Raw genomic sequence first — 13,047 nt, 5'->3', positions numbered from 1 at the left:
ATAGTTCGAGGGTTGTACAGGAATTCGTTTTTGTCTGTTTAAGGCTGGAGAGTGTTCTGCCCTTGCGTTTAACACACCTTGCATTCATGAAAGCATACTGCCTAAGCAAGCAAATATATATACATATATATATATATATATATATATATATATATATATATATATATATATATATATATATATGAACGCAACGAAAATGTTATGAAAGCAAGTACATTCAACCAAAACATTGGAAAATGACAGGGATATATGCATGTATGTATATATATATATATATATATATATATATATATATATATATATATATATGCATATGAAAAAACTAATCAAGAGATCATTGCACTCAATATTCATGTCGCCAGTCTGCGGCCGTATCGACTCTATGTTCCATCTCAACACTGCTGAGGAGCTGGCGGCAACGAGATTCGATCCGGCGACTGAACATCGCGGCGCTTGGATGGTCTACGGTTTGACTAATAGCTCTAAAAGGAGTGCCACGACGCACACTTTTGATCCTGGGAATTGAAAGAGACGTGTCCAAACTTCATTTCTATGTACTTTTTGTGCAAACACCTGTTCAAGATTTGGAATGCCGTGGGCCTGAAAAAGGGCATTTTAACACAGGGAGCCTATGGCTAGTCGTGAAATGTGCGTCGCTGCTGCCATATCTTATTCTAGACTCTGGCCCCCGAATGTCACATGTTATGTGCGTCCTACACATGGCACGCCGTAAACGTGATAACACTTGCAAAATTGAGGGGAAGCGTCTCCTCTGGTGGTAGCACCCTTATGCTCAGGCGGATGCTCTGTGCTTTACGCGTCCGTAGTATCAATTGGCCAAGTTCACGCTCGCGCACTCCAACCAGTGATCTGAAATCCAGACTTCGATTTATTTCTGACAACGCGGGAACCAACGGTCACGAGGTTCAAGCTTTGCGCTGGCGTCGGCGCATCACCAATGAGCGGTACATATGCACCCCACCCTAGGCCGCCGGCGGCATCGCCCGGTCCGGCGCCCAGCGAGCACGTGCCATCTGGCCGAGTCGCCGTCAGGTTGTCGTGCGACGCCTCTTGCCGGCAGGCGCGGCGCCGGCGGTCGTCTGCTCCGCCCCGGCCTCCGGCACCGGCACCAGCTGCGCCATGCAGAACCCGGTGCAGTTTCTGCCGACTGCGGGCGTCGGAGGGTCGGTGTAAGTTGACCGGCGCACAGCAGATCTGCGCGGCACGCGGCCGTGACCTGGCCCTATCGGAGCTGGCCGGAGAGGCACCGCCCCACGGCGACACGGCCATACAGGGGCTCCGCAGGCACATAGAGCCTGCCCCGGTCCGGGGCCAACAGTGCCGGCGCTGCGTCACAGACGCCGCCCCGGCCGCAGGCTGACGAGCGCAGTGCCGTTGCAGCACTCACCGGCATGTGTGACGGTGCTCTTGGGCAGACTGGAGACGCTTGCCTTGGCTGCGGCGGCGGAGAGGCCCATCAGCTGAGCACTGCGCCAGTGTTAAGGATACATCGACGGCACAGCTGGGGCTGAGTCAACAGCAAGCGGTCGTGTGCCTGTTATGCTGGCAGAGGCCAGCGACAGGAAAACTCAACTTTTAGTAGAATCGAAAACGCGCGACAACATTACGTTTCTGACAAGTCAACTGTCGCCAAGCAACGCGCGCCAGCGGCTTTTGGCATCGAAGCCCCCGTCGAAAGAACGCAGCACTTGACTGACCAATTCGTGGCCAACCCAAATCCTCCCGTCGGTATAAAAAGGCAGGGTGGGCTGCACCTCAGAGGGCACCGGCCACCACCAGCGCTTGTTAAAGGATACACGGAAGGCACATCGTACGGGCCACGCAGCTGATGCTCGTGGTTGGCTCCACTGGACACGAGCACATTCTGAAACACGTCCCGATAAGTCAGCTGATGACATCAGACATCAAACCGCGACATTCGCGCCGGACGATGCCATTTTCCATGACTCCGAGTTGGAAATGCAGACCGGTAACTATGACACGACAGACACGCTGCCGATCGCTCACTGTCGAACAAGGTGTTATGCATCCCTGCCACGGGTAAAAGCCAGGAAGGGCCGCACCTCGCTGTCACTGCCGGGGGGGGGGGGGGGGGGGGAGGGGGTGCTGTACCTCGCGGGGTAATGTGAGCGGGGGTCGCACCTTGCCGCCGGTGACGTTAGTGACGGTGAGCGCAGTAAGAAGCAGCTGGCGGCGCCCAGCGCCCGCCGAGAGCGCCGGTGCGTACACCAGCTCCAGAGCGATACCGCGGCGGGACGCCAGCCCGCTCAGCTTCCGGCTCAGCATGAAACCGCGGAACGACAGCGGGTCGATGCTGATGATGTCGATCGGCAGTGTCTGGCACGCCAGCTGGAAACACATACGCGCGCGCAAGCAGCTAGTTCAGTGGCGTTGGGTTAAGGCATATTAAGATTAAGGTGTCCAACAAAGACAGGCTTCAGGGCTGTCTTGACCTATTTGTCAAGGTGGTGAGCAAATCTTTTCGTGTAGTGTGCCACCTATATCTGCGTTCTTTGCTCTATTTTACGTGACTATCGTAAGTCCGTAGCTGTGGAAACTCCTCAACACATGTCAACATCTATGTGAGACAAAATTGTGCATATTTTCTGCGCGAAAGAAGCCAATTAAAGGTGCATCGTCATCATAGCCGCAGAAATATCATCAGGCCGTACGACGGATGCGCAATAAAACTTACGTTGAATGCAGCCTGGGTAATCGGCTGAACTGCCAACAAGTCGAACCTTTTCAGGTTGGTGGACCGCCCCTAAAAAAGGACAGAAAAGAAGCATAAATGGAAAACAAACGGGTTTCACAGAGAAACAATGTTCTACAAGGAAATGACAATGAATACATAATGACGTGACAGGCGCACGGTTTTTCTTAAGGGGATTTATTAAGGGGGGGGGGGCTGGGCAACAAAAAATGAACCGACCTGGTCCCAAAACCAAAATATACCAGCAAACAGGATTCTCTCCGACTCTGGCACGCCAAAGTTGAGAGGGGAGGGGAGGGGGGGGGGGGGCTGGGGCCCTAGTTGAAGGGAGGGCGTTAGTCCCCATCCCACCCCAACTAAATTGAAGACTACGTCTCTGTGACATGATAACAGATATACCTTATTTCAAACGTTGCAATTAAGCTAAAATACAGAAATGACAGCAGAACGTTTTTTTTTCAAAACCTTTCCAATGTTTTGCGTGATGTTTTACGTTCACAGCACCTGCACTGCATTCATTAAGTGTAACCCGGACACATCATCTAAGTTTGCTGCTTCAGGTCATCAGATGATCATTGTCTTCAGACTGTGCTTTTGATGATTTTATCTGAATATGTGTCGTAACATGCTACGCCACGCCCGCCCTGTACCTGGTCAACTCTATTTGGACAGTTGCCAATCCACCTGTCCGGGTCGCCGAACCACGAGCAAACGAGGTACACTTGTTCAGCCATACTCACGATGCGTGACATGTCACCCTGGCCGGAGAATGCCAGAGTTACGCGCTTCAAGACCCGAAGCTTCCGTCCTGTTCCCTGCGACAGACGAGTAGTTCCGCAACATTACTTGGGGCGGGCGGTTGAGGAGCGGAAAGATGACACAACCTGCCCCCAAACGAGCCGATAAACGGATTTCTCTCCGGGTTTGACCCACTCTATTTTCCAAGTTGTGGGTGGATTGAAAGACAACTACACTTCCGTCCCGCAATGCGCTGTGAAATATTGCGGTCCCGGCATCCACCAACCGAACTATCATATACGCTTCCTCCGCACCTGATCACATTGTTTATATCCATCTCAGGAAGCGAGGAAGAGATGACCGGAACATTGTCAGCCACTACGCAGGTCCTCGACACATATACGCTACGAAGCGTACACTATACCGGTGAAAATACAATAGACACGCTGGGCAGGGAAGAAAACAAAAAAAGTGGAATGACCTGCGGCAAGTGTTTAACTTACAGAGCAGACAGGAGCGGAAAACTGAATTTCATTTGGGTCTGGAAAACCGTCTGTCAATGGTGTGTCCGCTGCCCGCGCACCCTTTCTAATCTTCTTCTTTTTTGATGTAACTGACTCCAATTCATCCAGGTTTACTGTGACATTAACCGCCACTGTCGTGTAGCCCACTGTAATGACGAAAATAACCACAATGTCAGTTGAGTAGTGTCTGTGAAAATTAATCTATGGAGGATTGGTCAGCTTGGGGTATCAGGCATTATTCTATGAAAAGCTTAGTGTCTTAATCGTATCAGTTCCAAAAACCCAAAACTTTAGGAAAAGAACCCAACTTGCGAGTACAAGCCTCGCACATACATGCATACTATTGAGGCTTTACGACACACTCAGCCATTGGGGCTATGAAACGTCGCCTGTCTCTCACCCTTGCAGGCACCGCGGTGACCGTACCTATGGTTCTCCCAGAAAAACTAATGTACCATCGATACCACATTGTGCACATACCATGTGCATATGTGCACTACACACAACGAAGTGGTAACATAATACCATAACATTACATCCCATAATAATGCATTTACCATTCTTGGGAGTTAAATGAGTGTCACATTATGTCCGGCTGATTGTGGCGGGATCACTCAATCAGCAGGGACGGGAGCGGGGAGTACAAAAAACATGGACTGGGATCCATATTCGAACCCTCGACCTTGCGCACGCAGTTGTGGGCGAACGCCCTGCCGTACAACTACGCACCCAAGCTGGCAAGGCATTCTCGCTCAGCACACTAGGTGCTCGTGATCGCCATCTTAACTGCCTCAGGGTTGGTCAAATGAAGCACAGTGCAGCCATAAGTGCTCTCAGGGCAGCCATATGTATTTTTGTAGGACTGTTGGTATGGCAGACTCTCCATTCACACCACAGGAATATGTGAACACAGCAGGCAATGTTTCAACTGTGCTTTGGCTAGTCTCACACAAATGCTCCACTGAGAAATAATGCTGTAATTTGTTAAAATTGTTGCACAAAATAGCCAAAATTGTCCATAATCTTCACTGCTCCATGGCACATGATTTAGATGTATTTCCAAAGATATGACGCATTGCAGCATATTTCAAGCTGCCTAGCATCAAAGCCAGGTTAGTGATAATGTTGCATGTCAGTCCTCTTGTTGCCTATTTTCCTCTTTTTTGCTGGCATTCCACACCACTGCCTTCATTACCATGCACTCCACATAACAGCATCCACATGTACATTCAGCCTCAGACACAGTCTTGTTCTTTGGTGAGTCCTCCAATAAACTGGCTGCTGCTTACTGTCTAGCACATATCACACAGTACCTAACAAACCTACACATGGCCGCTCGATCCAAAACATTTTGAAGTTTTGTGCCCGACTGAACACTGGAGCTGATGTTGAGGTCGAAGAATCCGCTGATATCATCAGTTACAACATCCATTCTGGTGTTCATGCCCTGAAAAGAATGCATCCATGAGTCAGCATTTGTTATGTAATACATGGCATGTTCAATATTTTATGAACTCATGACAAGCTGCGCTAAAAATACTTTAAGTGGATAAAGAAGCTGATGATTGATTGAATCAAAATGCATTGTAAGTATCTTTATTTAAAATCATATTGAAACAAACTATTAATGCAAAACATAAATTTGCTTTACTTGTGAATCTTGAGACACATCAATCACACACAATTTTGAGACATGCAATGCCTCAGCATCTATATCATAGTATGGCCAAGGGTAAACAGAGGCAACCTGACAGAAATAAATTTTTTCTAACATCTCGGAGGAAAATGAGGACTGTTTCATTGCTTTTTCCATTCTAACATTCATCACCATTCTAACACTTTTTACAACCCATCCTCTCTACCACAAAACCAGTAAAATCAAGAAATGTTTTTATAAGGGCACCATTAACTGGGTGCATGTAACAAGCTTTACTTAGCAGGCACCATGAACCCAGTCACCCATGCAAACCATTCGGAGTACATTTATAAAAAAGTGAATAGAGAGCCAGCCAAGAGGGGTCTTTTCCAGAGCCATGGAGATCATCAAGGTAGCATAAGAGAAATGAGTTGCGCTCAATGGAGACCGCTTTAAAATAGTGTATTCTCCTCCGTTCTATAAGGTCTCTGTATGTCTCGTTTTTCAAACTTTATAATATAGGCCCGTACGCAGGCACTCTACATCCGTTCGGAAGTACCATGCAGCGCATGCCAACTCCACCACACGACGGGGTGGGACAACCCACACCTCCGCTGGTGTCTGGCCGCTGCGTGGTGGTGGTAGTGGTAGTGGTAGTAGTGGTGGTTGGCGCTGCCCAGCACACACCGCCTCGGCACCGGCCCGACAGACACATCCGGTCCGCCAGACAGGCGAACCAGTTTGGAATACGCGGCAGACACACGCCACCCAAGCAGAACTGGATGCTTGCGCAGGGGCACAGCGGCGGGGCCAGCGTCAGGCGGAACTGGGCCCGGCTGGCATCGCCACACGTCGTCAGCGGCGGCGGGGTAGGGATGCTATCCTACTTCCCCGCAACCCATCACCTAATGGTTTCGGATATTGCCCGATAGAGGGCTACCGAAGCCGACTTCGCCCGCCTCAGCCGACGTGTGACAACGTGCGGTGCAGTGTCGCCCAGTTAAACCACTGTGCATGGATATGGACAACGTTTTGTTTGAGCGCGCCAACTTTGCCGCGTCAGCACGCCCTTGGCAGCAGGCGCATTAAAGAATTCAAAACTTTGATCACTCGCTCGTGACATCGGAAATGGCTGGTCACACGGCAGTAGCTGCACGATAATCGTGGAAAGCACTTGTTGGGTTGCCCGCTATTTGGTATTGTGGGCTATGGATGAGATTCTCCGCAATATTTGGTTCCGTTATTTACTGTATGTGTTGGTGATGTTTCTCATTTTTGAAGGAATTGATGACTGATGTGTAAGGCAGACTAATTTTATGTCTGCTCTAGGTCGGCACGCATATAGATCTCCAGCTCCTGGCACGCTAGCCTATATTGTTAGTGATTTTTATGTGTGGAAAGAAATGAATCAAACTACTGAAATATCTCTTTGGAGCAGCATCACAAATAAATCGCGTAGACAAGGAAGAAGACACTGATAAAATGGCGTGTGTATCGGGTGGTTGGCATGCAGTGTTGTGATTTGTTGTGTTGATTATTGTGTTAGTAACAGTGTGTGTTGCTAATGATATATTCTGCACGGCTTGTTTGTTGTTGCCAGGTCAAAACGGCAGTGATTGCTGTTCAGTGAGAAGTTTATTGTTGGTTTGCATGCTCGTGTTTTATGCCCTGATTTAAAGTGTTTAGTGTGCCGAAATGAAATGAAGAGCTAGTAATATAGAAGAGTCAGTCACCAGTCATATACTGTGCAAGTTCTGCGAGCTTCGTGTGTCTGTCGTCATATCCCCATATATATATATATATATATATATATATATATATATATATATACATATATATATATATACATATATACGTCATTATTAAACGCGATGTGCGATTCGGGCAAAAGCACCGGCCAGAACTAACACGACACCAAATCGGAGCGATCGAAGGCAGTAAACTTCACGGTAACTAAATCTCGACACATGTACACTGTGAAAATGCTAGAAAACTGGTGCAGTCTTCTTGCTTTGCGAGTTCCTTAGATTTCAAGGCTGTATCCACGAAGAATCATCGTATTTCGGCCACTGAGTTTTAACATTCTTACGTATGCAGTTCGTATATGGGAGCCGAGCTTACTGCGCGCAGCCCTAGAAAATTAAGTGTGCTTTGTATGCAAATGCATGGAGCTTGTTCATTTTCGTCAGATCGTGGTGGATCCTGTCATATTGGGGCTAAGTATTTTGAAGAAAGCGTGGCAGCATGCACTTAAATTGGCTTCTAAATACCATCAAAATCAAAGCACAAGCTTGATTCTTGGCTTATACACGGTAAGCCGGGTAGTTGGATCAGCTGATGGCTGAGGGCTAATACAGAGCTTTTGCTTTGTCTGTTTTAAACGGAATACAGAATATCCTATCCTTTAAAAAATGCATTAAAACGTAACGTACAGGTCAATCGTCACAAATTCAACAAACAATGGAAATAACATGCACGACGTCGGCGGCGTGCAAAATTATCTTCGACAATGACAGTCACGAATTCATCGATGTTATCGGTATAGCCGCGAATTCAGTCATCAGTCGGTAAGAAGTGAAGCCCCAACACAACTGATCAAGATTTAGGCATCCGTCAATGGCGTAGGCCCTCGTATACAACGGAAAAACCCGAGACCAATAACGACGGCACCTGAGCAATCGCAACTTCCGTGGCAGGCCAACAAGGAGGCTCCATGAACAGTGAAGGGCCCCCATAACAAGCGAGAAGAACCCAATACCAATATGGCATTACCATATTGAACGATCCCTGAACGATACCCCTGAACGATCGGGAGTACCCCGGCAGGCTAACATATTGGGTCCAGCCGGAGTACAGGATCCCCTGAACAAACGGGCACTAGCCGAAGATCAGTGTACATGAATTAACGCCCCCGTGTGATCAAGAGTGCCCGGACGGGTTAACGTAGAGAGCTCTGACAAGTGAAGAGTCCTCAGCAAATAGGCTCAAAAAGGGAAAGAGCTATAGGTCAATGAAGAGGGGCCCTGAGAGTCGAGTGCCTCGGAGTGTTACCTTATATGGGGCCCCAGCAACAGCACAGGGGTCCTCCAAGCAAATGGAAAGAACCCAATACCAATATGAAGGGCCCCTGAGCAATCGAGTATACACCGGCATTTGGGGCCCCGGCAGCAGCGGCGGGGCGGGAGATCCCGCTTACTCCGTGGGCACAGCGGTCCCTGCCGAGCCCGCGCCGCCCGCCATGTCCCCGGCCGCGCCGCCGCCCGGCGCATCTGCGCTCAGTCCGCCGGTGAGCCCTGGGGCGCGGCCGCGCCCAGGCCGGACACGGCCGCCAGGTGTCATGTGGTAATTTATAGTAACCATGCTTTTCTGTATGCCTCACGTGATCATCAGTGGAATGTCAGGTTGACTGTGCCAGCTGTTGGCAAAAGTCCAAACTAGCCCGGTTGCCACGGGTGCTGGACGTTTTGAACACTGGACTTTTCGACTCTGGACTTGTGACTCTGGACGTTGCGTTCCTGGACGTTATGAACGGAATGGGCACGGAATTAGGCGCATTCTGGACGTTATGAACGCTGGATGCTGCGATCCTGGTCGATATGAACACTGGACGCTGCGATCCTGGACGTTTTGATGGCTCCCCGTGGGAGGGGGGGGGGGGGTCGGGCAGGCGGCAACCGGAGCGGACTCGGTCCCCGCAGGCAGGCTGGGCATTCCATCACAGTTGAACCATCAAGGGTAAAAACAACACACTCACCTCTCAGATTGTGCTATTCCTTCTTAATTGCTAGCAGATGCTCTAAATTCGTTGATTTTCTTTAATTCAACCAAACAGTGATGTTGAGGGTAAAGTGCGCGATATTTTTCAGTTCCGCACTGCAGGTATATCTTAAATAGCCTGCATATTACAAAAATCGGTGTGCATACACATGTATGATATACCAATCGAAATCTTGTGATTTGGAGATTATGATGCATCTGTTGGGTTACGGTGTTGAGCATAATGGTGATCTTGTGACTAGACGTCACATAATTCCCTTGACCTGATAGCAGTGAAATGTGTAATTGGGAGGCGAAAACACAGACTTAAAAACACTGTCTTTGAATGGTAGCAATGTTAACTTCGAGACTTATTCACATTCCGATATGTCACGTCAGTAATAGAACCGTACTTTCCCGAACAAGGCCCGGCCTTGTCACAGAAAAACTGTACACGGGTTATTCTACCAGGAAACAAATTATAATGTTTGAATATTATTTTTGTATATCATAGACTACTGGCGTTAAAAAAATCAACATTTGAAGTGTGTTTTACATTTTCACATGAGCATACACTCAACGTCATCCTTGTTTTGTTAAAATTTCCTTCGAGATGGCTATCTAAGTTACCCTCACGAAATATAACTGACAGTAAATGCAAGTGATACTAGGTCGGTAACCTCATTTTGACGATTCGTACGAAAGGAACAATCAATAACAAAAGTTTTATTTTAGCATCTGTTGAGACTGCGTGAGGCGAAGTAGGGGTTCATGAAAACTGAATACCAGATGTGAATAACGCGTTTTCAACATTCCTCACACACAGAGGCGAGAGTGCTTGAGGACGGACTAGTGTTTTCGGCTTGATCCTGCCGAGACTCGTCTGGCCGGGTGTACTGCATACGGCGACGCCTCCGGTATGCCGCCTAGCCGCTGCCTCCCAGTGCTTCCCACTGTCCAGTTCGCTGTGTCGTCGCCGTGGTGCGCCGGCTCACACATGCGCTGCAAGGCATCTAACGTGTCGCAACATCGGGATTTCTGTGCGGGCTTGTTTGCAGGCGACAAAACAACAAACGTTGCGTAGCGTTGTGGTGGTTTCATAGGGCTGCAGCGAAAGAGCGAACGCTCTGCCAGTCATATAGGGCACTTTTCTCCGCCCGACTTGTCGACTGACATTGACAAAGGCACTGGGACTGCCGCTGACAAAGGCACCGGGAAGCCTGCCCCAGGAGTTTGGGACAAATGGAGCAAAACAGGCAAATATGTCGCAAGAGTTGTCTCAGATATCGTCCCGCTCTTGTCGGCCTAACGGAGTTGATGTTCCTAACGGAGGTTGATGCCACAGTTGTTCAAAAAGCCCTGATAACTGGGTGGAACTTCATTGAGTTAAGTGAGTCAAAAGGTCGTGTATTAAAATGTGTGTAGTAGTTAACACGATGCTACGACCCTGCAGATAGGGGCGGAACATATGCGTTTGTAGATATGAAATTTATAGTATAGTTCATGATCGAGCCTGAATGAGCAAAAAATATCCCTGCGTTAACACGGGTAGACACTAATCTATGTTTGATGTACCATCAAAGAGACCAAGAAATGTGTGCGTATGTAAAGGACACGGATACGAGGCTCATTGCAGACATAAAAACATAATTGTGTACTTATACAAAGATATAGTAGGATAATAACCAAAAACAATCCAAAAACAAAAATATAAATAAAAATCAATAACTAGAGATATACATATAATAAAAAATATACATAAATAACCAAAAACTGTCTGGCAGCCTACGGGTCTTCACAGGTGACGACAGTACACGACATCTTAACGCAGCCTGCCGAGGTCGCGAACATAGGGGCAATGTTTTTTTCAGTGCGTCGCTTTACTTTGCGAATATTTCAGCAGCTGGGAAAGGGTTTCATTTCTTCTTTGAGTTTGGTCCAAACAGGAAATATTTGAACACCACTGGTATAATGAATATCATCAGTCAAGGTGGGCAACTGTCAGTGTAAACACTCTGAACTCATAATGCCGAAAATTCATGAGTCCAAAAACCTTTCTTGCTGATATAAATGCACTATCTCAACGTGGGGAACGGGGAACGTTTCCGTGCGCCACGCGCGTCACCGTGTCTCGCGGCTTTTCCACGCCCGTTACAACTAGGACGTCTTTCATAGCGACCTCTCCTCTCCGGCCTACGACAATGGGCTTGCCTGAGTAAGGTCAATCGCTCCACGGCAGCCTTGCGCCCTGGACCTCCCTTCCTCGTTCCCTTGTCTTTGGTGTTGTCCCGCGTCTGGGCGCACCGGTGTCCTGTACAGCGAACCTGCCCCGAAAACACACCTCTGGGCATCGACTATCAATCTGGCACAGAGCCAGCACTCCAAACAGCCAGCCCACCGTACCGCCACCGCGACCCGAAACAACCCAGGGCGCGCAGTCCGCAGCGACCTACAAACCGCCCGGGGCGCCAGTACTACCACTCGGAGCACATTGTTAGACATGACTTGTCGTCGCCCGGGGGTATAAAGTCCGTCGGGCCGCGGCCGAGCCCAGAGGCGGGCCACACGCCGAGCCATGCAACTCTCCGGTTTAGTGGTGCTGCTGTCGGCGTTGGTCGCAGGGCAGACGTGGACCGCCCATGCGAAGCCCCGAACCCAGCGCGGGACCGAGCCGGGGTGCGACAGCAGCCACTGCCGCAACGGGACTTGTGCGGGCATCTTCAACGCAGCGGACAAGCGCCCCGTGAAGATGGCCAGCAGCCACTTTCTCCCGCGGCCACCGCGCGCACCGCGCCGACGCACGCCCATCGGATCCCGAAGAACGGTCTTCTGCGAGACCACAAGAGGCAAGGCTGGCGTATGCGCGACGCGCAAGAACTGCACGGTGGGCGTGACGAGCAGCGAGCGCTGCGAGCGCCCGAGCGCATGCTGTCGGCACGTGGGGCGGGTAAACCGCCAGCTGGTGGACGCGTGCCGGGTACAAGAGACGCCCCCGCTGCTGCCAAGATCGTCGGCGGGCACCGCGCGTCGGCCCGCGCCTGGCCGTGGGCGGTGCGGCTGGGCATACGCCGCTCTGGCGGCAAGACGCTCTGGCATTGCGGCGGCACGCTGATCACGGCCAGCACCGTACTGACAGCCGCGCACTGCGTCAAGTCCTGGCCTCCGCCGGCGTGGCTGCGGGTGCAGCTCGGCGGCGGCGTGGTGCGGCGCGGCGTGGCGGAGGTGCTCCGCCATCCCCGCTTCCACCCGCGCGTCAAGCACAACGACCTGGCGCTGCTGCGGCTGACGCGGCCGGTGACGTTCTCAGCGACGATGGCGGCCGCCTGCCTGCCGGAGCCGGGCGAGCGGTTCGAGGGGCGGCCCGTCCGCGTGGCCGGCTGGGGCCGCCAGGCCTTCAACGGCAGCACGTCGGAGTCGCTGCTCGTCGCCGAGGTGCGCCTGAAGGACGCCGACCAGTGCGAGACCCAGTACCGCACGCTCCCCGACTTCCGGTACACGTTCCCGGGCGGTTTCGGCCGCACCAAGCTGTGCGCGGCGGCGCCGGGCCGGGACGCCTGCACGGGCGACAGCGGCGGCCCGCTCATCGCCTCGCGCCCCGACGGCACGCACGCCGTCATCGGCGTCGTCTCCAACGGCTACCGCTGCGCCGAGCCGGGCTA

General features: G+C 50.7%; 2 protein-coding genes across 3 annotated transcripts in view; one reads left to right on the top strand and one right to left on the bottom strand.

Moving 5' to 3' along the window:
* Positions 1–876: 876 nt before the first annotated feature.
* Positions 877–6,518, bottom strand: LOC119089624 (ribonuclease P protein subunit p30). 2 transcript variants are annotated; one of them, XM_037212405.1, is made up of 9 exons: positions 6,242–6,518; positions 5,323–5,443; positions 3,976–4,142; positions 3,475–3,549; positions 2,717–2,785; positions 2,164–2,370; positions 1,818–1,885; positions 1,409–1,488; positions 877–1,168 (listed from the first exon to the last, which is right to left on the bottom strand). In XM_037212405.1, the coding sequence occupies exons 2-9, from the start codon at positions 5,438–5,440 to the stop codon at positions 1,050–1,052; spliced, it is 903 nt and encodes a 300-aa protein (XP_037068300.1). In that variant the 5' UTR covers positions 5,441–5,443; positions 6,242–6,518; the 3' UTR covers positions 877–1,049. The 2 variants fall into 2 exon arrangements, with proteins under 2 accessions (XP_037068300.1, XP_037068301.1); XM_037212406.1 differs by lacking the exon at positions 3,976–4,142.
* A 4,841-nt stretch (positions 6,519–11,359) lies between these two features.
* Positions 11,360–13,047, top strand: part of LOC119089783 (serine protease 56-like) — a 2,879-nt gene continuing 1,191 nt past the window's right edge. Inside the window, exons 1-3 of the mRNA XM_037212598.1 lie at positions 11,360–11,378; positions 12,348–12,514; positions 12,647–12,915. Coding sequence (XP_037068493.1) covers positions 11,360–11,378; positions 12,348–12,514; positions 12,647–12,915 — 455 coding nt within the window. The remainder of the gene's footprint in view (positions 11,379–12,347; positions 12,515–12,646; positions 12,916–13,047) is intronic.

This window comes from Pollicipes pollicipes, unplaced genomic scaffold (genome assembly GCF_011947565.3).
Source record: "Pollicipes pollicipes isolate AB1234 unplaced genomic scaffold, Ppol_2.1 Scaffold_3087;HRSCAF=3621_pilon_pilon_pilon, whole genome shotgun sequence".
Classification (NCBI taxonomy): domain Eukaryota; kingdom Metazoa; phylum Arthropoda; class Thecostraca; order Pollicipedomorpha; family Pollicipedidae; genus Pollicipes; species Pollicipes pollicipes.
Note: the sequence above shows the minus strand (reverse complement) of the source record. Positions and strands in the feature narration are given on the sequence as shown.

Bases quoted from the DNA above. Each gene is read 5' to 3' on its own strand.
- LOC119089624 (XM_037212405.1), bottom strand. From the start codon at position 5,440: ATGAACACCAGAATGGATGTTGTAACTGATGATATCAGCGGATTCTTC. The intron at 2,786-3,474 runs GTGAGTATGGCT...GTCCTTTTTTAG, and splicing joins AGGGTGACATGTCACGCATC to GGGCGGTCCACCAACCTGAA. The intron at 1,169-1,408 runs GTGAGTGCTGCA...CGACGCCCGCAG, and splicing joins GAGCACCGTCACACATGCCG to TCGGCAGAAACTGCACCGGG.